The sequence below is a fragment of the Durotheca rogersii genome (genome assembly GCF_024521655.1).
Source record: "Durotheca rogersii strain YMJ 92031201 chromosome Unknown GGS23scaffold_10, whole genome shotgun sequence".
NCBI classification, from domain to species: domain Eukaryota; kingdom Fungi; phylum Ascomycota; class Sordariomycetes; order Xylariales; family Xylariaceae; genus Durotheca; species Durotheca rogersii.
In genome coordinates, this window is record NW_026251241.1 from 420,692 (window position 1) to 444,904 (window position 24,213).

The 24,213-nt window shown below is 56.1% G+C and overlaps 4 protein-coding genes across 4 annotated transcripts; 1 reads left to right on the forward strand and 3 right to left on the reverse strand.

Annotated features, from left to right (window-relative positions):
• Nucleotides 1–978: 978 nt before the first annotated feature.
• Nucleotides 979–3,255, reverse strand: GGS23DRAFT_51628 (amino acid permease/ SLC12A domain-containing protein). Its single transcript, XM_051514602.1, has 3 exons — nt 2,737–3,255; nt 2,306–2,596; nt 979–2,215 (listed from the first exon to the last, which is right to left on the reverse strand). Exons 1-3 carry the CDS (start codon nt 3,132–3,134, stop codon nt 1,192–1,194), a joined length of 1,713 nt encoding a protein of 570 aa, XP_051371784.1. The 5' UTR covers nt 3,135–3,255; the 3' UTR covers nt 979–1,191.
• A 1,705-nt stretch (nt 3,256–4,960) lies between these two features.
• Nucleotides 4,961–11,225, reverse strand: GGS23DRAFT_568112 (nucleoporin Nup186/Nup192/Nup205). Its single transcript, XM_051516378.1, has 6 exons — nt 10,723–11,225; nt 10,022–10,651; nt 9,669–9,905; nt 6,113–9,610; nt 5,613–6,037; nt 4,961–5,504 (listed from the first exon to the last, which is right to left on the reverse strand). The coding sequence occupies exons 1-6, from the start codon at nt 10,934–10,936 to the stop codon at nt 5,448–5,450; spliced, it is 5,061 nt and encodes a 1,686-aa protein (XP_051371785.1). The 5' UTR covers nt 10,937–11,225; the 3' UTR covers nt 4,961–5,447.
• A 224-nt stretch (nt 11,226–11,449) lies between these two features.
• GGS23DRAFT_568113 (uncharacterized protein) lies at nt 11,450–21,227 on the forward strand. Its single transcript, XM_051516379.1, has 8 exons — nt 11,450–11,912; nt 11,969–12,016; nt 12,078–12,120; nt 12,171–13,544; nt 13,603–13,943; nt 14,002–18,460; nt 18,509–20,970; nt 21,026–21,227. Exons 1-8 carry the CDS (start codon nt 11,864–11,866, stop codon nt 21,043–21,045), a joined length of 8,796 nt encoding a protein of 2,931 aa, XP_051371786.1. The 5' UTR covers nt 11,450–11,863; the 3' UTR covers nt 21,046–21,227.
• A 555-nt stretch (nt 21,228–21,782) lies between these two features.
• Nucleotides 21,783–23,918, reverse strand: GGS23DRAFT_596846 (uncharacterized protein; the record flags this gene model as incomplete). The annotated part of the gene is made up of 2 exons (XM_051518536.1): nt 21,783–22,485; nt 23,824–23,918. The coding sequence occupies 2 exons, from the start codon at nt 23,916–23,918 to the stop codon at nt 21,783–21,785; spliced, it is 798 nt and encodes a 265-aa protein (XP_051371787.1).
• Nucleotides 23,919–24,213: the final 295 nt, after the last annotated feature.

Consider the following 24,213-nt stretch of genomic DNA (forward strand, 5'->3'; position numbering starts at 1 on the left):
CTAAGCATTCACACCGTTCGGGTTCCACGTTGGCGTAGGTAGTTGCGACATCGGTTCGGTCGCCTCCCGGGTGGGAGCAATTTCAAATACCTGATCCCCAGTTCGTCGAGCCGGGAGGGGAAGGGGGGGGGGGGGAGAGAGGAAACACGGATGCATGCTCGGGAACGCAAACAGGTCTCGACGATACGGGCGGACAAGATGGATTGCCTACGTTGTACCCGGTAGGGACGCACGGAGGGGGTCGTCTTCTCGTCTCGTCATCGTACGCGTCTGCATCGAGATGGTGTTCCCGCGAGCAAACACATCTCGTCCCCGTGTGAACCTATGCCCAGTAATCTCTCTCTCTCTATATTATTGTGTGTGAGCGTGTGCGTGTGTGTCTACAGCATCGAAGGGAGGGAGGAGTTGGTCAACGGCATATGAATGCTTATCACCGCCCACCCTTTCCGGTACCGTGGAACCCCCCTCCTCTCTCTCCCTCCTAGCTCTCCCGTGCCGTTGGAGACAAAGCCTTAGTGCTAGGACAGCATATATTAATATTTAATTGCATGATTGCACCAATTTATGCGGCTTGCCGCCTCCCCCCCCCCCCTCGTCCCCTTACCTTCCGGTCTCGAAAGGGTTCGACGTCCAACCCGAGGGTCTGGCCTGGCCCGTAGACAGGGGCGTTCTGGGAGGGAATGTATTGGTTTCTTATCGAGCTCGGACGCCGCCCTGCCGACCGCCTACCGATCGATCTTGGAGAAGCGTAGCCGTCCGCGGTAAGAGACGCGGTGTGGCACGGGGTAGACGGACACTCGATTTGTGGGAGCGGAGTTGCGCAAATCGCTTTGTTTTCCTCTAGAAACGTCTTTTTTATCCTACCGCTATGTAGGGAGATAGTCACATTAAGCGGGTAAAGAGGATTGATATGCGTCTTGTTACATTATGACGATTGATTCATTGATTTATGCCGCGTCGTGATCGCAGCCGATACCCTCAGGCGACGAGAGCGAATGAAAAAAGAGTTCTCCTGTGTAGAACGAAGCCTGATCCGTCTATATACCTACGTTTATACATAAACAACATCGGCTATCCTTCTATCACCCACCTCCCCTCTCTTTTCCCCATTTCAGCTCGACGTCTCGACGTATCTATATCTCCGCTGCGTGTCACGACGCCTTCTCTCCTCCCAGAGCGACTTGTCCCCGATTAGAACAGCCACGAGACGAACCGCTTGTAGAAGACGGCCGACGCCTTCTGGGGGTCGCTGGCGCGCTTGGCGGCCTTGGCGGCGAGGAACTCCTCCTCCTCGCGGTCGATGATGTCCTTGCCGGTGTAGAAGTCGCACTCGTGGGCGCGCACGCCCTTGCTCTTGGTGCGCAGCTTGTGGCCGAAGATGAGCAGCAGGTAGACGGGGATGCCGAGGTAGCCGGTGATGAAGTTGGGGTACTTCTCGCTCCAGTCGCCGATGAAGACGTCGAAGTTCTTGGTGAGCGCGATCAGGCAGCACATGAAGAGCGCCGCGTACGACCCCCACGCGCCGAGCGGCGCCACGTACGGCATCGCCTCGTTCGGCAGGCCCTGCGCCTTGCGCGCCCGCACGAAGTAGATGTGCGTCACGAGGATCGAGATCCACGTCATGAGGCCGAAGATGGTCGTCAGGTTGACGAAGTACGAGAACACCTTCTTCGAGTCGTCCGACACGTTCATGAAGGCGAGCAGCCCGAACAGCGCCGACACGCCGAGCGAGTACAGCGGCACGCCGCTGTCGTTCGTCTTGCGGAAGATCGACGGCGCCGCGCCGTCCGACGACAGGCCGTAGAGCGTCCGGCTGGCGATGTACAGATCCGAGTTGGCGGCGGAGAAGACGAACCCGAGGATGCAGGCGTTGAGGATGTGGTCGAGAACGGGGATGTGGACGGCCTTGATGGCGGCGACGAACGGGGAGGCGTTCGCGGTGCTCGCCGTGGTCCCGGATTGGTAGTTGATGAGGTCCTCCGAGTTGTACGGGACGCACATGCCGACCAGCAGGATGCTGATGCAGTAGAAGAAGACGATTCGGTAGAAGGTGAGTCTGATGGCGCGGGGGATGGTTCTGCGCGGGTTCTGGGCCTCGCCGACCGTCACGCCGACCAGCTCAGTGCCCAGGTAGGCGAACGTAGCCGTGACCATCGTCGACCAGAAACCGAGGAACTGGCCGAGGGCCCCCTCGGCGAGGTACGGGCGGAATGCCCTGCTTCAGTTAGCATCACGCGCCACAGCCAAACCACCCCCGCCTAGCGATGCAGCGGTGCTGGGAGGGAAGAGCTGTTAATGCACATACCCAGGATCATTCCAGTACCGGAAACCCTTCGGGTCGCCGTCAACACCACCGGTGGCGATGATGAGAGTCAGCAAGATGACGCCGACAATGACGACGACCTTGAAGCTTGACAGCCAGAATTCGAACTCGCCAAAGAACCGAATGCCGAAGTAATTAATGCAGATGATGGCGACGAGGAATATGGCGATGAATACGCCTGGATTGACTCGGTCTCGCGGCACCCAGAACTGTATCACCAGAGACGCGGCGGTAAGCTGGTTAGGTGTGACGATGATGTATTTAAACCAGTACCTAGTGGAATCGGACGAGTTAGTTGGCTTCCTGCCGCAGCGCTTTCGTAATGCTGTAACCCTCGATTTTTCGAGCAGGCCGTCGTCGTCGGGATGAGCAGCCTGGGAGGGGGGGCGGGGGGACGGGGGTTTGAGACTTACGTCCAACCTAGGGCGAAGCCGAGCGAAGGATCACAGAACCGGGACGCATAAGCCGTGAAACCAGCAGACATCGGCAACCAAGCAGCCATCTCGCCGAGGGCGGCCATGACGAGGAAGACGACCATACCGAGAATCGAATACGAGATAAAGATGGAGCCGGGGCCGGCTTGCGTGAGAGCTTTGCCGGTACCGATGATGAGACCCGTCCCGATCGCGCCGCCAATGGCTATCATAGTAATGTGACGGGCTTGAAGACCGCGATGTAACGAAGTCTCAGCCGAAGTCTCGAGACCGCGAATGCGCGGAGCGTCAGCTTCCATGTCAGAGTAGTGCATCTTCTCCTTGTCCCCCACGGGGGACGAGGACGACGTCCTGTGGATCACGCCTTCGCGGTCCATGGTGGCCTCTCTCTCTCTGTCTCTCTCTCTATTTCTTTTCTCTTGATCTATTTCCCCCTCTTTCTCTCTTTCCACTCTGTCCCGATGTTTTCCTCGGTGGTGGTGGTGGGGAATCGACCGATTAGAAGAACGCGCGGGAAAATAGGCGACGATGCCCCGTCCTCAGTGCGAAAAAGAGCCTGGAACAATCGGAAGGGGGAAGAAAGAGAGAGAGAAGAGGCAAACGGCAGGGCGGCGACCGGCTAATAAATATATGTTAATCGGAGAAAGGGAAAAGACGAAAAAGGCTGCAAGGTTGGCACAACGAGATATCTCGTCATCCCGTCGGCCAATCCAGGCTCGTCCCACGAGATATGCTCGTTGTCACGTAGTAGCATCCTATCGCCACCCGTACCACGAGAGGCACAGGCAGAGACAGGAGACACAGGCATTAGCGACCGGGTATACGATCCCAGGGATCTCGCCGCTGATGAGCGAGCGGCGCGGGTCCGGGGGGAGGAAAGGGAGGATCCCTGGCCCTGCTTATCTCTCCAACGCCCCGTTCCAGCGACAAAGGCCCGCATCCATACTACATAGTAGACATCATACTGCGTACACCGAGCGCTGCAACGGGTTAGGGACGGCCACCCGACTTCTCGAGGCTTTAGATGGCTGGCCCGGCCCTCGTTTCCCCACCCCAGCAACCTCTGTCGAGAAGGTGGATGCGGGTAGGGATTTACGTTATAGGCAGCACCTCCGCTGATCGGCGTCGTATTATGTGCGAGTATACTTACTTACCTAGGCAAGGAGTATCATCAGCAGGTAGGTAGGGACAGCGGCAGGGTGGTTAGTGTTTATTATGCGTATATGTACACGCAAATCTATACCTACATGCAGGCTGGATCGAAGGGTGTCGCGTGCTCCCCTGGGCGTTCCTCGGTGCCTCGCCGCCACGCTGACCGCGACAAGTAAGCACGAACGGGCGCCACTGGCTAGCGGCCGGCTAGGTACGGCGCCAACGAGCTTGTTAGACGCCCAGTAAGGCGTTAGAATCGCCAGACCGCATAAATTACGCCGAGTTGCTGTCGTCGACAGCCAGAGGCCGGGCGGTCTCCGCGCCCGTCGTTGGACGATACCCCGAAACCGTGCCCGCCCATCGAAATTACCACAACGGCGGACAGGACAGGGGGGCGGCCAGAGAGAGAAGAGAGAGGGTCTCCGTCTGCCCGTAGTTCGGTTCGTCCCCGTCAGACGTGCTGTGATGTACATCCATACGCAGAGGCTACGTAGTAAGTACGTAGTCACGTATGCGTGTAGGCATTTACTTGCATGCGTATGGTACGAGGCACCAGCCGAACCGGCCAGGGAAGAGAGTCCCTTGCCGAGGACAGCCGGGCCTGCACAGACGGGGGAGACGAGGGAGGGAGAGAGAGAGCTTAGAACTTCCTGGGGGGACAGTGGGGGGAGCGAACGTTGCGAGCTGCTGGATTGGGCATCGAGTTTGGGGTAGAGGCGAGACAGACGGGGCGGTCGATAGGCCCATCGGTCCAACAATGCTACGCCAAGGGCCATACCAAGGCCGAAGAGCAACGCGAGCTAAGCACCCGGAAGCCACCAGGCCTAGCCCGTTGCGGCTGTCTTATCAACATGTCGTGCCCATCGCCAACGTCGCTGGCCAATCGTCGTCGTCGTGGATATCGTCAGCTAATACACACTATACGGTACTACGTAGCAGCAGGCTAGGGCGGGCCAGGGCTGCTACTCCTCGCAGGCTTCTAGATGAATTCCGCCCCTCAGAGTGGGAGGACGGCTCGTCGCATCGCCCGTATCATGCGGTGGCACGAGAGAGAGGGACACTAGCCTGTTGGTATGCCTACATATACATGGTCGTCTACACGTAGGGCCATGAAGTACATATGTAGGCGGATGCTGGGCCCTTGCTTCATGACTTGCGCAGATAGCTTCACGCATCATTACCTGGCTTGGTGAAGCTGAGGGCGAGTCTGCCTCGCGCCGGCTAGATTCTCCACGGACGGCTCGCCCAGCGCCGCCACATCGATTTCGTCTACATACACCCGCACAGCGATTGCCTGCATTAGTTCTGAGAACTAACAGCTACCGTAAGCCCTACCTACACAAGCATTGTTCTCGTGGTGCACGATATAGCACAAGCTTTTGCCTCGACGCCTTGACACCTAGCCAAGGAGAATCAGAGGGGGACCCCAAATACCAAGGCAGATAAGAAATTGCTGCCATTCCTTCATCGTCGTTATCCGATCCTCCGCTAGTAAGTTTGTCGTAGGTCTACCCACGTCTTCCGTGCCATCGTGGCCTCTAATGAAATAATACCGGCGTGGGTCTATTCTCTTCGCTGAGGCTATCGCTTTCGAACTGCACGTGGGTAGATAACGGGAAGTCCATATTAGCCGGGGTGCTGTTTTGCCACGCAGCGGATCGTACGTGGGATCGAGGAGGGGAATCGCCGAAAAGGGAGCTTACCTCGAGGAACCCGGTCGCGGTGATAACGACCATAAACGCCTCCGCCAGCTCCCCGACGCGTTCCGAGAGCGCCTCGTCCGCCTTGCCACCTGCGCCTATTCCGGCGGATCGCTTAAGGACGTGCATCACTAACATCCTATGCTCGGTCAAGAAACGTCTGCCCTGTAGCACGTTATGCGACCCCCGGCTGACTATCGCAGCCCCAATGATGCGAGCCACCTTGACTAGGAGCGTGTAGTGCCTCTCGAGGGCCTTGCTGTCTGACGAGTCAACCTGCAGTTCGGGATCTACTGAAAATAAGCCCGACTGCTCTACCGTCCGGAATAGATTCGCGTGCAGCACGTTCTTCGCGCCCTCGCGTGTCTGGCACAGCTGTAGCAGGAGAGCGAGCTTCGCGTTCAGGTAGTGCTGTTGGTCGGAACCGCCTGCAAGAGAGTAGTACGTCGTGTTAGAGCAACCTGTCCGGAGCAATCGCGGACCGACGCCGGCGCGAGGCTTACCTGTCTTATTGACGTCCTCCCACTCCGCCAGCACGCCGCGAAGAGAGTCGACAAGGACACCGATGAAGTTGAGCCGGTTAAGCGTCTCCACCACGTAGTTGTCGTTCTCCTGCTTGCCAAGCTGGACTAGGGTTCCCAAGAGGATCAGCGCAGCCGATTGACAGGTCGCATCCCCGCCAAACGCATCGTCACAGACCACGTTTAGCAGCTTCTCACCGAACGACTGAATCGTCCTAGCCGTCTTCCGCAAACTCGACGACACGCCCTGCCCGTGGTCCACGAGACCGGTAAGGTGGCGATAGCAGATGCTATAGTAGACCGCGCGCAATTCCTGATTACCAACCCACTTTGCGATTGCGCTCAGACAGATCTGCAGAAGCTGGAACAGCTTGTCGCTGACCAGGTTCTCCGCCGCCCGACTCTGTTTGTCTGCCGAAGCCATCGTCGCGAAATCCAGTTCGAAGAGCAGTACTCTAGCAAGTTGCGCTAGCTCGTACGCCGCGCCAGGGTTTTCCGAACCGTACATCTCGAGGCTAGGCAGCGTCGCCTGCAGCGTTTGTAGTATGAACGAGACTTTGCTCGCGCCTTTGAAGTCGTTGCAATCGGTCATCATTATCAGGAGCTTCGTCCACGCCTTCAGGACTTTGTGACTGTACGACTTGACTCGTCCGAAGTAGTTGAGATAGCACAAGTATAGCAACAAGGTCCCTTCTTCTCCATCCACCTGTGCCCCTTCTTGCTGCAGCACGAGTTGGCCAGAGTTGCGAGCTGCTTCGTTGCGTTTTAACCGCACTATTTGTTCAACCTTTTCTATGCTGTACACCGGGTTCGAGTCGTCGTCTTCCTCCACGCACGATCGGAGGTCGAATCCCCCGTAGGTCGGTAAGTCGGGTAGAGTGGTTGCGAACAAGCTCTCCTGGGGCAGGGAATCGTGAAATTCGAATACCGAAGGAACTTGGATCACCTCCAAGCCGTCCACCTTGATTTGGCCACCCAGGGCGTCGAAGATCCGCCGCTTGAGTGCAGGTGCGTGGCCCTGGGAGACGCTGCAGAGCTCACGGGTGACATACTCCAGGGCCATCGCCCTCATCGAGAGGTAATCGACATAACCTTCGGCAGCGGTGGTTGTGAGAAAGTCAGGGCCAGCGGCTTCCTGTCCGTCCCATATGGGGCTTTGCTGGGTTACGAGGCCTTGCAGCAGAATATGAAAGAGGAAATCGTTCTCCCGAAGCTCATCGAGGATAATACCGGCTGACAGCGGAGAACTCCAGAGTATCTTGAGAATTCGCAAGACCTTATACTTTAGGCTCACGGTCCACGTCTGCATAGACCCCTCTTCGTCTCTCGAGGGTATTTCTAAAACCACAGGCAGCAAGGCGTGGAATAGAGACGATCTCCGATCAAACGGGCTACCCGGTTCGATTTCCAGCACGTTGGCTCCGCAGCGAAACCCGAGCAGTAGGTGAGCGATCGTGGGTCGATTTGGGCTTGCTTGCATGCACGAGTAGAGGAAATCGAGGACATATACCTTGATGAGGTATTCCGACGATTCGCCTCGTCTGTGGAAATCTAGAGGGGTTTTAAACTCCCCGATAAATGAGCCGGCTATAACGGCCGCGTCACCGTGTTCCTCCAGCGCGATTATGGCCTTGTTGCGATGCGACTGTCTTGTAGGTCCGGAATGCCAAGCCGAAATCACCCTGGGTGATGCTGAGATCCTCTTGAGGAGCTGTAAGCTCGCCAGGGTTAAGTTCGGATGGCCTATGCCGCAGAAGCTCCCAAGATCCGACATTAATGACATGCTCGTCATTAGGCCATCTTCTATCGAGGCAAATGCTCTGTTGGGCGCTGGTATATATTGGGACCGGCTCTGTGCCCGACCCTGAGGTTTTGTCATCGGCCGAACGAGATCAAGGTAGGTGGCTTGGAGTTCTAGGGCTTTCGACACGAGTTCAACGCCACGCAGAACGCTTAAAATTAAAGGTGAGTCTGGCTCGGCCTTCCCGAGGTCTGCTGAGCTTTGGTGTATCGTGCTTAGGAGGCTCTTCATGAACTTGCTGTCGAACATCCACTCCATGACTCGAGCGAATGGGTGGAGGGTAACATAACTGTGTAGATCTCCGCATTGGATAGCGGAATCCACGTTGACATGGGTCTCGTTGCTGAACACGATCAAGTCTTCGTTGAAATTGGAAAGGCAGGTAAAAGCGAGGTCCAGGCAGCACCTCCGCAGAATTCTCTGCTGCATGATTTCTGTAGAGTCGAGAGTCCGGACGGAGAACATATGTCCCAGGGCAAAGTCGATGTAGGGGTCGATCCCAGGGCGCATCCGAGCGGACGCACCCAAATCCTCAGGATATGAAAGTACATCATTCAAAGGACGATATTCTTCCGGGAGAGACGTCAGAGCGTCCAGGAATTGGATGAAGGCACTGGCATCGTCGATATGTGGGCTCATGTCTTGGAAGAGGGCCTCCATATAGAAGGACGGGGAATGAGAGCTTGCTGAAGAGGCCAGAGTCCTGTTAGACGTAGGCGAAAGGAAAAACCCTGTCAGGCACGACTCGAGATACTGCCACATCATGTAGTTCTGTGTGAGGGTTTTCCGATCAATGAGGGAGGTCAACGCCCTAAATGTGCATGCCCTGATCCGAGGCGACACGAAGCCGCTTATCACTTGGAAAAGGACATCGGGGAGCCCGGGCTTCGTCTGCTCGAGCAGGTAAATACGCGCAGACTCGCTCTGCTTGGCAAGCTTGGCCATCAACCTCAGATACGATTCCAGCATTGCCGTGAACTCTGGTTCGGTTTCCGCCTGCTCGTTGCCGAATTTCCCGGGTCTGTGGGTGCTGACCTGGGTTGGCGCGGATTTGTCCTTGACCTTGTTGGCGAAGTATTCTAATTCGTTGACGATGTGAGCCCATGTAATGGTCAACGGCTTCCGAATTTGATGTGCTTCGTCCAAAAGGAATTCGTGGGCGGATGTAGCAGACTCGGAATCCTCGGATAGCGACTGGAGCATTTCACAGAACGCGGCCTGCACCGGCGTCGTTGCCCTCCGAGACGCCCACTGCAGAAAGCCGGCTAGGTTGTTCTCGGGATCGCCCCAGAATCCGTCCGCGGCGTCCGCACGGCCCTCGAAAGAATAAGCGATGATGAGGAGGAATCTCTCCAAGTTGTAATCCTGCTCCTGGATTTGACTGGTCTGGCGTTGCTCATCCTCCTCTATCTTTAGCCTTCGTAGCACATCGGGCATATTGGATATGAAGGCGTCCACGAAAGTCTCGAGCTTTGCTGCTATGATGTTCTGAAAGGGTAAGGAAAATGAAGCGTTGTCTGGGGGGAGTGGTGGCGTCCTTTTCCGAAGCCATTGCCGTAAAGACCTCCGGGCCGCGTCCTCCCACTCCGATGCCCTGGCATCGGCAACAACTGCCAATATGAAATCAAATGCCCCGTCTCCCAACGCCTCGGTGAAATGTTTAGATCTTTGCTTGTCCTCTGTCAACTTTGTTAGCTAGCGCGCTCATAAGTAGTTTGGCAAATGGATAATTCCTACCTTCGTCGATGTCAATATTGGGGAGGCCAGAGCCCGCGGCATCTTCCATGTACCAGCCGCTGTATTCGGCAATCCACCAGGCCCTGATAGTAGCATTCAGGAAAGGCAGCGTCCGTACGTCATCGTCCAACTGTTGGTATACTAGAGCATCCAGCTTCCTCGCTTGTTCTACACTTCCACTACCTTCCGTCGAGCCGAAGATGGTGATGTAGGTGCCGAGCACCGGTACCAGATGCACTAACGAGGTTAGCTAGGAAAGCAGACAGCTATCGGCAGGCATTTGTATCACTACTTTCATCTCCCCTTTTGTTGAGAGCGACGGAATGTGGAGGGGGGAGGGAGGTTAGACTCACCGATCGTGGCATCGTATCGGGTGACTTGCTTCAGGACTCGGATAAAGTCGAGGAAGTCTTGCTCGAGCGCCGCGTGTTTCTCGATGGCATAGCAAAGTATAACGGCAAGGAGCTCATGCTGCTGGATGAGGCTTATGTGGGTGAACTCTATAGTCTCCTGGAACTGGGCCTCGTTCGCACGACCTAGGACCGTCGCGCTTGTAACCTGCTCGACGAGCTTCTGGAGCCATATTCTGATGTCGCGCATTGTAGCCATACATGTTGGCACGAATCTCGGCTGGGAAGGGGTCGCCGCGACGCCGGGAAGATTCGCTCGAAGGATATTCTCGTTGACATATTGACCAAGGAAACCCAGCTCGTCACCAAGCCCTCCAGCAACCAGGTCATCCTCTTCTTTTGACAGCTCCAGAAGCAGCAAGATGCAGCTGAGCAAGAATTTCCTATGTTGGTGGAAGTGGATTATGGCACATTCCTTTCTCGGACGTCCTAGCGTGGTCTCGTCGTCTTCGACTAGCAGTGACAACTTGGCAGCTTCGATTTCGTCCAAGTCGAGCTCATCGGCAACCTGTAAAACAAGGTCCTGGTAGTCTTTATTCAGAGAATACTCGTCGTCGAAAACGGTGACTTTTCCTATAGGCAAATGGCCAGTCAGCAAGACAGCCAGCAAGACCAGCAAGAGTCCAAACGTAGCGAGAACCAACCCGACATCACAGCATCTCGGCTCTCCTTCTTCCTCCCGGGCCGGGACAACAACCCTCCCAACTTGCCGGCCACTTTCTCGAGCAAAGGCAATTGCGACAGCTGGGACAGCAAGAGACAACCGCGCGACTCGCGATCATCTCTCAAGGCCTCGGAGACCGTGGTTAATTCTCTATGCAGGGCCTGGAAATCTTCCAGGCTGCCATCGTCTGCCATGGTTCGCGGTCTCGGCCTATCGCATTGTCGCGCGGCGTTTCGACGGAAGGAGGCTCGCAATGCAACAGGTATGCACGCTAGCCTGTCGATAGATTGGTGTTATGAGCGACACATGGAACGCGGGAAACGGTGTTGCTGCCACGATGCAGAGGCGGGCGAGGGCACGGGAGAGTACTGGACGGAGGGAGTTGAGTTACTCAGAAATTCCACGAGAAAATGATGCTGGACGTGTCAAGGTAGGTAAGGCAAAAGGTACCTGCGCCGGGCACACCAGCCAGGTCCACCCTGCTACTATGTACCTGGAGGAACTTGTATCTGCCTACCCAAACTCAGCATGCAGGTACATTCCTAAGAGCCCCTAGAGCCATCTACGGTACACCACCTTAGGTACCTGCCCACACCTAGGTTGGGAAGGCGGTCTCGTACGGTGGGTGTTCTGCCGGCAGATGAAATAAGCTGAAAAGATAAGATACGACGATTCCAGGTAAACAAAAGCTCAGACGGCTACCTAGCACACTATGCAGGTCATAGGCAGGTCGCTCACGACCGCGAGGCAGAAGCTCACGCCAATGCGCGTAAGCCTGGGAGAAAACAACCCCCAAATGAAAAAGAAGACAAGCCACCGAGGACAGGAGAGACCGGCTGCCTAGGAAACGGACCGATCTCGCCGTTCCCAGCACCAACGGTTCCTACTCTACGGTAGGTACTTGCTTGTGGCATGCGCTTGAGGCATAGTATATATAGCCTTATAGCCAGGCCGAAGTCCATCGCGATGGGGGACCGTTCACGCCCACGACGGAGATAAGCCCACCCTTCAACCACGTCGAAACCCCTGAGAGAGCAATATCATGAGTAGTTCTGAACCTTTATATATCCCACTCGTCCTCGTGGCCACACCACATCGGATATCTACATTAACATAGCAAGATGCCGCCTCGGTCTAAGGCTCGGCACATCACCCTGGACGGTGCTCGAGGTGAGGCGCAACCGCCTACGAATAATATGAGGTGGAGAGCGCTAAAACGGGAACAGTTGCTATTGAAAGCAATTCCAGCACCAGCCGTTCTTCTGGTTTAGATGGTAAAGCCAACATCCCTGCGTTTTCCGCTTCTGATGGGGACCATCATGTTGACCTGTCTAGACCTGATCCATATATTCAAGGAACAGGGGAAAGTACCGAATTTGTAAGTAGCTGTCGACAACCGATGGGACGCCTTGTGTTGATGATCCCTAGGTCTGCGCTCGACGACAAGAACTACCACGTAATATTCGAGTCGCTGTTCCGGTGTGTGGTCTCTGAGAAGAAGGCTTACTACGGAAGTAAGACTACTGCTGCCAGCAGACTCACCAAGTGCGCCGAGGCGCTCCGTCTGGGCGTCGAACTGAGCGCCCATGCGATCAAGAAGAAGACGGTCCTTGCCATCGTCGACCACATTACCCAGACCTTGCCACATCCCGAGGACGATCTAGTCCCGCCGCTTGTTCAGGATTACATTAAAGCGCTGTCTGCTCTACTGAACCCTCCCGCCAATGTGGAACTCCTCGCTACGAACGAGGGCCAGGGCTGGTTCACATGCGTTGATTTCGCCGTTAACGCCTTGGCCCTGTACCTAGCCGCTACCGACAGAGATCCGAGCCTATCACGAGCATCGCCGGCGCCCGGGACGGCGCAGTCGTCGTCTTTAACCCGCTCCGCCCCTAGATCCACAACCACATCTCAGCGCTCCGCCCGGGTTTCGCGTAGCCACCTACCGGACCTTTTGCAATGTCTCCTCCACCTCGCCTCTACTCCCACGGCGCCCCTCTTGGAGCGCTCGAGGGAGATGTCCTCCGTGGTCATCCAAATCCTTCAACTCCGCTCTCTAGGAATAAGCCAGCTGCATCAGCTGGCATTCGCTTTGATCAACAAGCTGTTTGTAGCCGCGCAAACAGACGATTCTAGCCACGCCAGCTCTTTGGCTCTGGACACACTCCCGTTGGTGGGCCAGTGGTGGCAGACGAAGACCACGTCTGCGCACGATGCACTTTTGAATGGCGTTCGAATCGAGATGCTAAAGCTTCTCTTCAACCTCTATCTGCAGCTTGAGTTCTTGGTCAAGCGGGGCGATAAACCTTCACTCCTCGGCGACATAGAGAACCTCGCAGAATTATTCTGGGGCGAATATTCGAGGCGAGAAGAACGCTCCCAGCTTCAACAGGACGACTTGTCCTATTCCGTCGCAGTGCGTGGTGGCGCGATTTTTCAAGTCCAGTCGTTTTCTTTGCGGCCATTCAATGTCGAGGGGGAGAAACAGTGGGCGGTGGTGCACATCCTAGCCCTTCTCGAGTGTTTGATATGGAAATGCTCTCGGGCATCGCACACACTCTCTGCTAACGACGAGCAGCCGCGCAAGAAGCAACGGACGGCGATGGGTTTCAGCCGGCTTCGCCAGAAGCTACGCTCTCCTGATCATTCCATACAATATACAGCTTTGCAAATTGTGCCCTTTTTCGTCTCCAATCTCAAAGTCGATATCGATGAGATGTCGGAACTCGTGTCCTTCTTAGCAAGCCAAGTTACGAGTAAAAACAGCAAGGTCTCTACGTGGGCTATGATCGCGTGTACAAGGTAGGTCTGACAACTCGTCCGGATACGGCTTCGATCTCGCGCTGACCCTTTCTATTAGTCTGACACCCCAGGCCAGTGCCGCCGACGGCACTCTGACCACGCTCTGGAAGCAAGTATGGCAGATCGCTGTTCGATCTGTTAGCATGACTGCAAATTGCCGTGCTTCGAGCATCCTGCTACATTCGATCATCACTCATGAACTAGTGTCATATCGCGACATCGCCGACGATATTAATAGTATAATTACAACTGCCGACGTGAACGGTCCAGCTGTTGTAGTAGACTCTTCTCTCACGCTCATGACAACGCTTCTTAACCTTCGAAACGTCCAGCTTCCGAGCGCCAGTTACGCGACTTGTAATAGCGTAGTCCGCTGGATGTTTTTCAGATGGGATCCTGGTACGTGAACAAAGTCGATATCGCAAACGTGGTGATACTAACGATGCCCCAATCATAGCCGATACCATTTTCATATCATCATATTCTAGCCACGTCATACCGTTAGATGTTGCTAACCTAATGCAGTCCGCTTGTGGTGACCAGAATTTGGTGCTCTCTCGGCCCTCTCAGACGATCTCTGGAGCAATCGGGGAGACGCTGAGCCTGCTCCGAGATCGCGAGAGCCTCACCAGGTATCTACTGCTGTTGGACCCTGCTACGCCTGGATCCCCCGAAGATCCGGAGCCACAGCGTATACCCGTGGCTGCGACCACGCAACTAAGCGATACCACTAATGCTCACGTCACGAAGAAGCTCATCACAGAACTTCTGTCTCCGAAGCTTGAAGAACTGGGAACCCTCTGTGAGACTTGGGATAAGCAGGCGGATGGCTTTACCCAGATCACGCCCGAAAAACTTAAGAGTGTCATTTCAACCTTAATCATCAGTGCCCTTATTCTTCCCATTTTAATCGAGGTCAACTCGAGACAGCTACAAGAGGTCGAGCATTCCTTGTTTGCAGTACTCCGGATTGCCCTCGCTGCTGTATCCCGCTCGCCCGAGAGTCAAACACTCTACAATTACCTTTTCATGTCAGTTCGGCCTTACATGCCAGCATTGTCGAATGCCGAGTTGAGCAAGTTGACGAAAGAATGGCTTTATCTTCACCAATTATTCCACGAATTGTCCGACGCCTTCCGAAAACGAGACAGGAATCAACCATCTAACGATGATGTCGACTTGATGGATCTTGACGACGAATTCGAGAAGGAGCGGTGGTCGAAGGCGTCGACAAGCCCCCTCGAAATATCTCGACACGAGTCCTCTATCGTCCTACAAGCAGCAACCTTCCACGCCGACACCATCCAAAGGTTGTGCCTCTTTGATATTTTGTATGAAGACAACGGCCAGATCGGCCTCGTACCCGCACTGTTTCTTGACGGTTTCTTAGAGCTGCCCGATACGGAGTTGCTCTCGTGCCGATGTTTAACTCGAGAATTGCTCGAGAACGACCTCATCATCAACCCCGACGACGCCCATAGATTGATAAACAGAATGGGCAAGTTGATAGGCAGTGCGGAGTTTTCCCGCTGTGAGGTCGCCTTGAATATCTGCCTCGACGTGATGGAAGGCCTCATGCCGATATGGTCTGATAGTGACGGCGAAATATCTTCGCATGCGGGCGACCTATACTATCACTTTCTCAATTCGGGACTCTCGAGCAATATCCTCTCTCCAAGCGTCCAGATGTCGCTGGCCCGGCTTCTCCTCCGTCTAACTCAAGTTAACGAGAAATACCCGAAGTCGATCAAGATGCCTCATCCAAGCACATCTCTATTTAGCATTCTTGAAACCGCGTCGATACCTGTCAAATTCTACATTGGGGCACGTTTGCCAGCCTTGTTCGGTCGATATATCTTAAAAGCGCACGACGAAGTTTTGGTTGACGTTTTAAAAGTCCTTCCCAGCAATACTGATTTCCCTGAGGGCATCGCCCTGCGGCTTTTCGTGCTCGCCGAATTAGCACGGGAATGGCCTACCCTTTTACGGCGTGCTATCTACCATATATTCGAGATCCCCGGGAATATTGCGAGTTCGAAAAATCACGCTGCGCGTTGTCTTGATAACATATCCGCTTCCCTACACCTAGACAACGCGCAGCAGCTCTTCGACCTGTTTGCCCCCCAGTTGCTTTACACCTGGCTCGAAGGAAACAGTATTGAAGACATCCCATTCGAGATCTTTGGCTTCTCCACTCTCAAGGGGCTGCTTCAACGAGCGCAGTCTGAAGTAGTAGCTCTGATGGTGATGCGTGGACAAGATACAGCCGTGGAAAATCTCGCAGTGACGCTCGGGTGTAGCCTCGCAGAGCTTATCCGGCGCAATTTCTCCAAGACCATAGCATACAGCATGGCTCATGACATTAGCATGCCTAAGGCGTCACAGTCGAGCGGTGAGAGTAGACTACGCAAGATCCTTACCCGAGAAGCTTTCCTTGAAGCCATATATATACACTTCGCCGATATCCTTGGCATATTCTTCAGCCTCATCGACCAAGAGAACCCGATCGAGAAATCATGGGCCAAGGATCAAGATTTTACATACGCCGCCGAGGCGATGGCGGCGATAAAGAAATGCGGGCATTCTGAAATCGTCCTGTCACCGAATCAACAACCCATGTTCCGCGCCAGGTATCTAACCAGGGAGATATCATTATTGTGCAGCCGAACAGAGTACGATATTTCCGCGCTATGGACGCCTACATTGGTAGTTAGCGTCGCCAGGAGGCTTCTCAACGGAATTCATGTAGCGTTAGGACCTCTACACACGTGTTCCGTCCTCCGGAAGGTCCGGGTGCTCATCTGCCTAGCCGGCCGGGATGCTTTGCAATCATACCCGTTGGAGATGCTGCTGCAATCTATACGCCCTCTCATCGTCGATACCGAATGCGCAGACGACGCGCTCGGGGTCAGCCAGTATCTGTTGGAGAGGGGCTCGGAATCCCTGTCGCAATCGCCCTCATTCCTCTCGGGATACGCCCTGTCTACTCTTGCCTCCCTCCGCATATTCTTGGAAACTAGCCAATCCAGTACGACGCAGGAAAGCCAGTTCAAGGCTACAATGAGCAAAGCCCAAAGATTCCATTCCTGGTTCACCAAATACCTTGACGGTTATAGGTCGTCTCTGCTCCAAGACGGCCAACAACGAAGTGCTTTCGAAGCGATTACGCTGTCTGCCGCCCACATTCGATCGTCGGGAAATGCGGAGCGAGGCACACATGAGAGTAGGCTGTTGCTAGAAATCCTTCAAGATGGGTTGCATGGACCCCCGTTGTTGAATGAGCCCTCACGCAAACTGGCGCTGGAGATGCTGTGTGGCCACTTCACAGTCCCGACTTCGCCCAGCACAGACGTGATCTGTTCTGATGAAGAGGCGCAGGCTTGGGTGTCTGTTGTCTGGAAGAGCTGTCAGACACAGACGCTGAGCAATGAATACCTTGCCTGGGCGGGTCGAGTCGTTGGCAGAGGGTTTGCCGCGTCTGGCCACGTTGACCAGGACTTGCTACAAGAATCCGAACTGTCACAATACTGTGATATGCCTATAGACGCTTCCGGGTCAGAGTACGGCCTCCTAAGCCTTCTTCAGTCTCTGACGTCCGACAGTGATTGCTTCAAGGCTGGGCTCGCAGAATCAGCTTTACGAACAGTTGTCTCGGATGCCGTAGCTCAAGGCGATAACGACTTACTAGCGGCTTGTCAGAAAGTCTTGTCCGATCAACTTTTTTCAACGTCGAATTGGACGCCGTACAGAACCCCGCCGTCGGATAACATCCCCGTTGACTCCGTTTCCGAAGACCAAGCCCTCTCCAGCGGAGCATTCGAGAGCGCCAAGTGGGCTCAGAATGTCACTGTGTATCTAGCACAATCCTATCCCGAGAACATCATTCTGAATTCTCTGTCCCTGATACTTACTAGTGTGAAAGGCTTCGCCCGGCAGGCATTCCCATATATCGTCCATCTGGTCCTCTTGTTTGAGCGGGAGAAACAACAATCCACTAGACGGGGTCTTTCAACCGCTCTCAAAACGTGGCTTGGGCTAGACACGCCTGCAGCGAAAGAAAACATGAGTCTTCTAATCAATGCCATCCTATACTTAAGGACGCAAAAGTTACCGGGGGAGAATTCTATAGCCGACCGAGCACAGTGGCTTGAGCTCGACCTCTTGTCCGCTGCGTCAGCTGCTGCAACATGTGCAATGTTCAAAACAGCGCTGCTTTTCGTTGAAATGGTGTCCGCCGACGGATCACGAAGTTCTCGACGTTCTTCTGTTGTCCGGACCCAGGAGTCCACGGACGTCCTGTTGGACATCTTTGAGAACATTGATGATCCAGACGCGTATTACGGTCTTGCCCATACGTCGGATCTTAGCAATGTTCTAGCTCGACTTGAATACGAAAAGAATGGCAGTATGAGCCTAGCCTTCCGCGGCGCGCAATACGATAGCCACATCCGGAGAGGAGACCCAGCCGCCGATTCTGATAGCCGATCACTGGTGGGGACACTCAGCAACCTGGGATTGTCTGGTCTATCACACTCTTTACTTCAAACCCAGCAGGGTGTCGACGGGTCTTCTGCAACTGTGGAAAGCACTTTCAGCACAGCGAGGCGTCTCGAGATGTGGAATCTCCCAGCTCCCGCATCAACTCGAAATCCCTCTGTCACTCTCTACAAGGCGTACCAAGCTTGGCACCAGGCCACCGAATTGGATACGGCGAGGAAGGCTATTCACGCCGGGTTTAGCCAAACTATGAGGAGCGTAGCCGCTAAGGAGCTTGGCCCTGCTCATCTTCGCCGTCATCTGAGTGCCCTCGCTGTTCTGACAGAGCTAAACGATGCTATTGAGATTGCCGACTCTGCAGAGTTCGACAAGATGTTAACAGTATTCACAGACAGGTCCCGATGGATGAAGAGCGGGCGGTGCGTACCCATGCAGTCTTAGACCATTGCTATACTGACAGCCTCCAGGTACGAAGACGTCAGCCAGATATTGTCTTGCAGAGAAACGACATTGGGCGTGCTCGCACAGACTTCTCAGCGCCGGGGAATGTCAAAGATAAATCCGCCAGAAGCAACACTGGCGCAAATTAGGTCGATGCTCGTATCGTCCAGCGTGTATAGGTACCATAGAGCTACCCAGGAGTCTTTGAACATTGCGACGTCGTTGAAAGACCTCGTATTGCCAAGCGCGGAGCTCGGGTTGCACCTCGATTCCGTAGCGAAAATCGAGGCCGCCGATTCCCTATGGGATCATGGCGAGATGATATCTTCTATTCGTGTTCTCCAAAGCATCAACGAAGACCCAAACCTCAAGAAGCAGACGATTCCCGTCAGCAGACCCGATCTACTCGCTAAAACGGGTTATCAAATCTCTGTGGCCAAACTCGAAAAGCCCGAAAGTATTCAGAAAAACTACTTGCAACCTGCATTAAAGGAGCTCAGAGGCAAGACGGACGGGCAGGAGGCCGGGAAAGTTTACCACCAGTTCGCCATGTTTTGCGATGAGCAGCTACAGAACCCAGACGGCCTCGAAGACTTTGCCCGCCTCCAGCACCTCAGGAAGGGGAAGAGCGATGAGGTTTCCCAGCTGAGAGAACTAATATCTAGCACAAAGGACTCGCAGACCAAGAGCAAATATCAAAACTACCTCGCCAAAGCGAGGCAATGGCTCGAGCTAGACGAGCAGGAGCTACGCCGAGTCGAACAAAGCCGAACCGAGTTTATCAGGCTGAGTTTGGAGAATTACCTCCTGTCGCTCGTGGCCAGTGACGAACACAACAACGATGCCTTGCGATTCACGGCCCTGTGGCTCGAGAGGTCCTCCGAAGACTTCACGAACGAGGCCGTCCGGAAATACATCGATAAAGTGGCCACTCGGAAATTTGCACCGTTGATGAATCAACTCACGTCACGCTTGCTCGATCAGAACCACCTTTTTCAAAAGCTTCTCATCGAACTTGTTTACCGCATCTGCGTCGACCACCCCTATCACGGGATGTATCAGATTTGGTCGGGGACGAGGTCCCGGACGAACTCGAAAGATGACGTGGCCGTCCTCCGGCAGAAAGCTACGGAGAAAGTCGGCAAGAGGCTGGCCCAGACCAACTCGGTCACGACGATATGGACCGCCATTGAAAAGACGAGCAAGGCTTACCACATGCTGGCCATCGAACGGGATTCTTCGCGCTATAAGGCGGGGCAGAAGGTCGCCGTTAAGGATTCCAGCGCCGGTTCAGGCCTCGCAAGCGCTCTCGCTAAATGGCGCATACCACCCCCCACGATGCAAATGGAGCTCTCGCCTAGCCTAGATTACAGCCACATACCGCACATTTCCAAGCTCGAGCCCAACATGTCTATCGCCTCGGGCGTCAGCGCGCCCAAGATCATCACAGTGGTGGGTTCCAACGGGGAGCGGTTCAAGCAGCTCGTGAAAGGAGGAAACGATGATCTTCGCCAAGACGCGATCATGGAACAGGTTTTTGCTGCCGTATCGTCCGTCTTGAAGCTTCATCGATCTACCCAGCAGCGCAACCTCGGGATCCGGACGTACAAGGTCCTGCCCTTGACCTCCGCCTCTGGGCTGATCGAATTCGTCTCCAACACCATCCCGCTCCACGAGTATCTCATGCCGGCTCACGAGCGATACCACCCAAAGGACCTCACAGGATCGCAATGCAGGAAGGAGATTTCCCAAGTGCAGGGGAAGTCTTCGGAGGCGCGCGTGACGACCTATAAGAAAGTCACGGATCGATTCCAGCCCGTGATGCGCTACTTCTTCATGGAACACTTTGTCGATCCGGACGAATGGTTTGCCAAGCGTACGGCCTACACGCGAACCACGGCGGCGGTCTCGATACTCGGCCACGTCCTCGGGCTCGGCGACCGTCACGGCCACAACATCCTCCTCGACTCCAAAAGCGGCGAGGCGGTGCACATCGACCTAGGCGTGGCCTTCGAGATGGGTCGCGTGCTCCCGGTGCCGGAGCTTGTGCCGTTCCGGCTTACGCGGGACGTCGTCGACGGCATGGGGATCACCAAGACGGAAGGCGTGTTCAGGAGGTGCTGCGAGTTTACGCTGGACGCGCTGCGCGAGGAGACGTACTCGATCATGACCATCCTGGACGTGCTGCGCTACGACCCGCTGTACTCGTGGTCCATCAGCCCCGTGCGCATGGCCAAGCTGCAGGACACGCGCCGGGAGGGGGAGCCGGAGGACGGGACGGACGCCGAGGTCAACCCGGCGAAGAAGAAGAAGGCGGCGACGGCGGCGTCAACCGGGCCCGTCGGCGTCGCGAACGAGCCCAGCGAGGCCGACCGCGCGCTCGAGGTCGTGCGCAAGAAGCTCAGCAAGACGCTCAGCGTGACCGCGACGGTCAACGACCTCATCAACCAGGCGACCGACGAGAGGAACCTGGCGCTTTTGTATTGTGGTAAGTTGCCAAAAGCCTCTGTTTGAAAGTATCGACCTAACCATGTCGGACTTAGGCTGGGCCGCTTATGCCTGAGAGCGTGGAGAACCGCAACTTGATACCCGTATAGATATCGTCGTTGCGCTGATGTGGTGTAGCGTGTACCACCGTCGTAAAAGTATTACTATATAGAGGAAGGCGACGTAAGTGAATATTGGTGGCACTGAGGTTAATTTGTAAAAGTAAAGCAAGGGATATGAAGTCGATATTCAAGTATATGTGCTACTCAATAGATCCTCCTATATCTCCACCTAAACGTGCATGGTCCGCGAATCGCGATGGCGCCTCCGTCCTCGCAACCCGGCATCCCGACTCCAGCCCTCGGGCATAAAAGGGCCAACTCGGCTGCCAACTGCCCACTCCACCAGTCCCATTTCCGATCGTGTTCTCAGTTACACGGGCGTACCAACGGGACTGGACTAAGATGTCGCGTCGCCTAGTAATAGATACGCATCCCGGTGGAACTCCACGTCGTCGCTATCTCCGCACGCGCACGCCCCGACAGCACCGCCACCGGCCGGAGCCCAGCCTAGCCCGGTCTTGTGCCCCGGGGTACGCCGCCGACGGCCCGGCGGAGGGAGCCGAATGCGGGAAGAGGCGCGGCGGGGCCGCAGCCAGACAGCCCAGAGGGCGAGGCGTTGTTGCGAGCGCGAGCGCGAGCGTGCTGCCGTCCTCCACACGTGTACGGGGTGCGTGCGCGGCCGCGGCCCCTCTCCTCAACCCCCCCCCCCACGTAGAACAGCTACTACCTACCGCCGATACCCTTTCCCCCGTTATCCCTGCGCCTGCTCTCCAGTAGCGGCGGCGGCGGCGGCGGCGGCGGCGTCGGTTTTGGCGCGGCGCTTGCGCGCGCGGCGCACCTCGATCTCGAGGCGCTGCATCTGGGCGCCGACGGAGACGAGCTGCGGGACGACGCGCTCGACGGCCTCGACGGCGCGGGCCTGGGCGCGGCGCAGCGGCGGCGGGGCGAGCAGGCCGTACCAGCGCAGGGGGTCGGCGGCGGCGGCGGCGGTGGTGGCGAGGACGACAGCGACGCGCGGCACGGCGTCGTCGGAGCCGGGGTCGGGGTCGGGGTCGGGGGTGACGGCGACCCGCCGCGCGGCCTGCATGCGCGCGTCGTAGTGGTCGCGGCCGAAGCGCGCGCCGCGCTCGCCGGCGAAGTTGGCCCGCGCCAGGTCCTGGTACATGCCGGCCTGCAGGCGGCCGAGCTGCGCCCGCAGGCCCGCGTACTCGTCCACCAGGCCGAGGTAGCGCTCGAGCAGCGCGTCGACGGGGTCGGTCTCCGCGGGGGAGGGTGGGAGGAGGGGAGGGGAGGGGACGGGCATGCCGTGCTGGCGCGGGGTGTTTCTCAGAGCGCTTCCTGCCTGCACGGTTCGCTTCTCCCCCGATCGGTCGGCGTTGGTCGAGGTCGAGGTTGGTGGGAAAGATTGCGCCGCGCTTGCGTGGCCGCGGAATGCGTATCCCGAGGAACCCGTGCTATCGTGTGCGCGTGTGCCTCTAACGGCGAGACTGTGAGAGTACAGCTAGCGGAATGCTGTCGATTTCAGTTGGCTGTGGCCCACGCTTACAGGGCTCGTTACGCCGTATTTCCGCTGTGGCTTAGTGCATCCTTTACACCGTCTCTCTCTCCGCACACAACATAACCTACACGTCGGGCAGGTAGATACATAGGACGGTATTTTATGCTTGTGGACAGGAAATGCACCAAAGGAAATGCAATGCACAAGCAGGCGAGATGGGCAGAGGTGGGAAGATGGGATTTCTCCTGTCTCCTTTTGTGCCCCCTTCGCCTCCTCCGCCCGAGCTCGCCCGCCCGCCCGCCGTGGGGCACCAACGAGAGGCATCTTCACCGTCCCGTACATGTCGTCCTGTACGTGCTCCTCTACGTTCTCCTGCATTCCAATATTGCGCTGAGCAACCGCATCGCGAATAGGAAGCGATCCCAAGTAGAGCATTGGCATATGCACACTATCTTAATCCTATCGTTCATGTTGCTGCTGGCGTGCAGAAGACGCAGACTTATCGCCCAACCGCCCAGCCCAATTTCTCCAATTCGACGATGGGGCCGGGGAGGGGAGAGGAGGCCGTATCTGACATCTGACGTAGCTAAGCGCGAGAAGGAACCCTTCGAGAATCTCCCCCTCTCCCCCCCCCCTCCCCTCCCCTCCCGGCCCCTTGTCCCCCTTTATTAATCTCTGTCCCTCTCTCCTGTCTGGGAAAAGACGAGGAAGAGGAGGAGGAAGAGAAAAGAAGAAGAAGAAGAAGAAGAAGGGAAAAAAAGGGACAACACTTCCTCTCCCCTCCCCACATTTACCACGTTGTCATCTGGTCGATCCCGACGACATTTACGGAGCCGCCATACGCGTGGGCCAAGTTGCGCCCTCGGGGGGGGGGGGGCGCTTGACGATGGTCTCTGCATTTCCAAGAACTGCCGAAAAGGGGTCTTCACAGGGGAGCGAGGCCGAAAGAGAAGGAGGGAGCAGGAAGGGAGAGAGGGAGCGAGCGAGCGAGCGAGCCACCCGCCTCCTCATACGACGAGGGCCCGTCGAAAAGGTCGTACTCATCTTGCCTTCTGCGGCCCCCTTGGTGTGCGTGCGTGCGCGGCGTGCGTGCCCGCGCGCGTATACATACGACAGCACGCATATGACGGCATACGTATGTGTGCGTGTATGTGTGTGCGAGTGTGCGTGTTGCGTAAGGGTGTCACCCAACTAACACCATGCGCTGCGGTGACGGAAGACTTCTTGGGTCTACAGAAACTAGAGAAGCTCGCCTGATGGTTGCCTCGCATGACTGCCACGTAGTACTACGGACTTTCTGGCTAGGGCGCGTACGGGCGTGGAGGAAAATTTCTTCAGGGCGGCCTGGACGAAGAAGCGCTGCCAGCTGGAGCTGCAGATGCCCTTCATCCTTCCCCTGGACGATGATCGCCGGGGGGGAAAGGGGGGGGGGGGGGGGGTTTGTTTTATTAATTACTATTACCGCTCACTGGTTGTGATCACACGCATATTATACCTACCTCCCTCCCTCCCTATCTATCTACACACACGTTTTACGCACATTGACGCACACGCCACACGCGCCGCACGCGCTCGAGAATAGGTATACGGGATAACCCCTTTCCCTCTGGCTCGCTACGCTGCCTTAGGTACGCATCCCTCCCCGCTACCTCCGTTACCCCCTAGCTCTGGGCGTCGTGTCCTC

Excerpts from the sequence above, each read along its gene's own strand:
- GGS23DRAFT_51628 (XM_051514602.1), bottom strand. The coding sequence starts at position 3,134 with ATGGACCGCGAAGGCGTGATCCACAGGACGTCGTCCTCGTCCCCCGTG. Across the intron at positions 2,597-2,736 it reads GGCTTCGCCCTAGGTTGGAC|GTACTGGTTTAAATACATCA; the intron begins GTAAGTCTCAAA and ends CGATTCCACTAG. Across the intron at positions 2,216-2,305 it reads CGGTACTGGAATGATCCTGG|GGCATTCCGCCCGTACCTCG; the intron begins GTATGTGCATTA and ends TAACTGAAGCAG.
- GGS23DRAFT_568112 (XM_051516378.1), bottom strand. The coding sequence starts at position 10,936 with ATGGCAGACGATGGCAGCCTGGAAGATTTCCAGGCCCTGCATAGAGAA. Across the intron at positions 9,906-10,021 it reads CCGATACGATGCCACGATCG|TGCATCTGGTACCGGTGCTC; the intron begins GTGAGTCTAACC and ends TAACCTCGTTAG. Across the intron at positions 6,038-6,112 it reads GGAGGACGTCAATAAGACAG|GCGGTTCCGACCAACAGCAC; the intron begins GTAAGCCTCGCG and ends ACTCTCTTGCAG.
- GGS23DRAFT_568113 (XM_051516379.1), top strand. The coding sequence starts at position 11,864 with ATGCCGCCTCGGTCTAAGGCTCGGCACATCACCCTGGACGGTGCTCGA. Across the intron at positions 12,121-12,170 it reads CAGGGGAAAGTACCGAATTT|GTCTGCGCTCGACGACAAGA; the intron begins GTAAGTAGCTGT and ends GATGATCCCTAG. Across the intron at positions 18,461-18,508 it reads CGATGGATGAAGAGCGGGCG|GTACGAAGACGTCAGCCAGA; the intron begins GTGCGTACCCAT and ends GACAGCCTCCAG.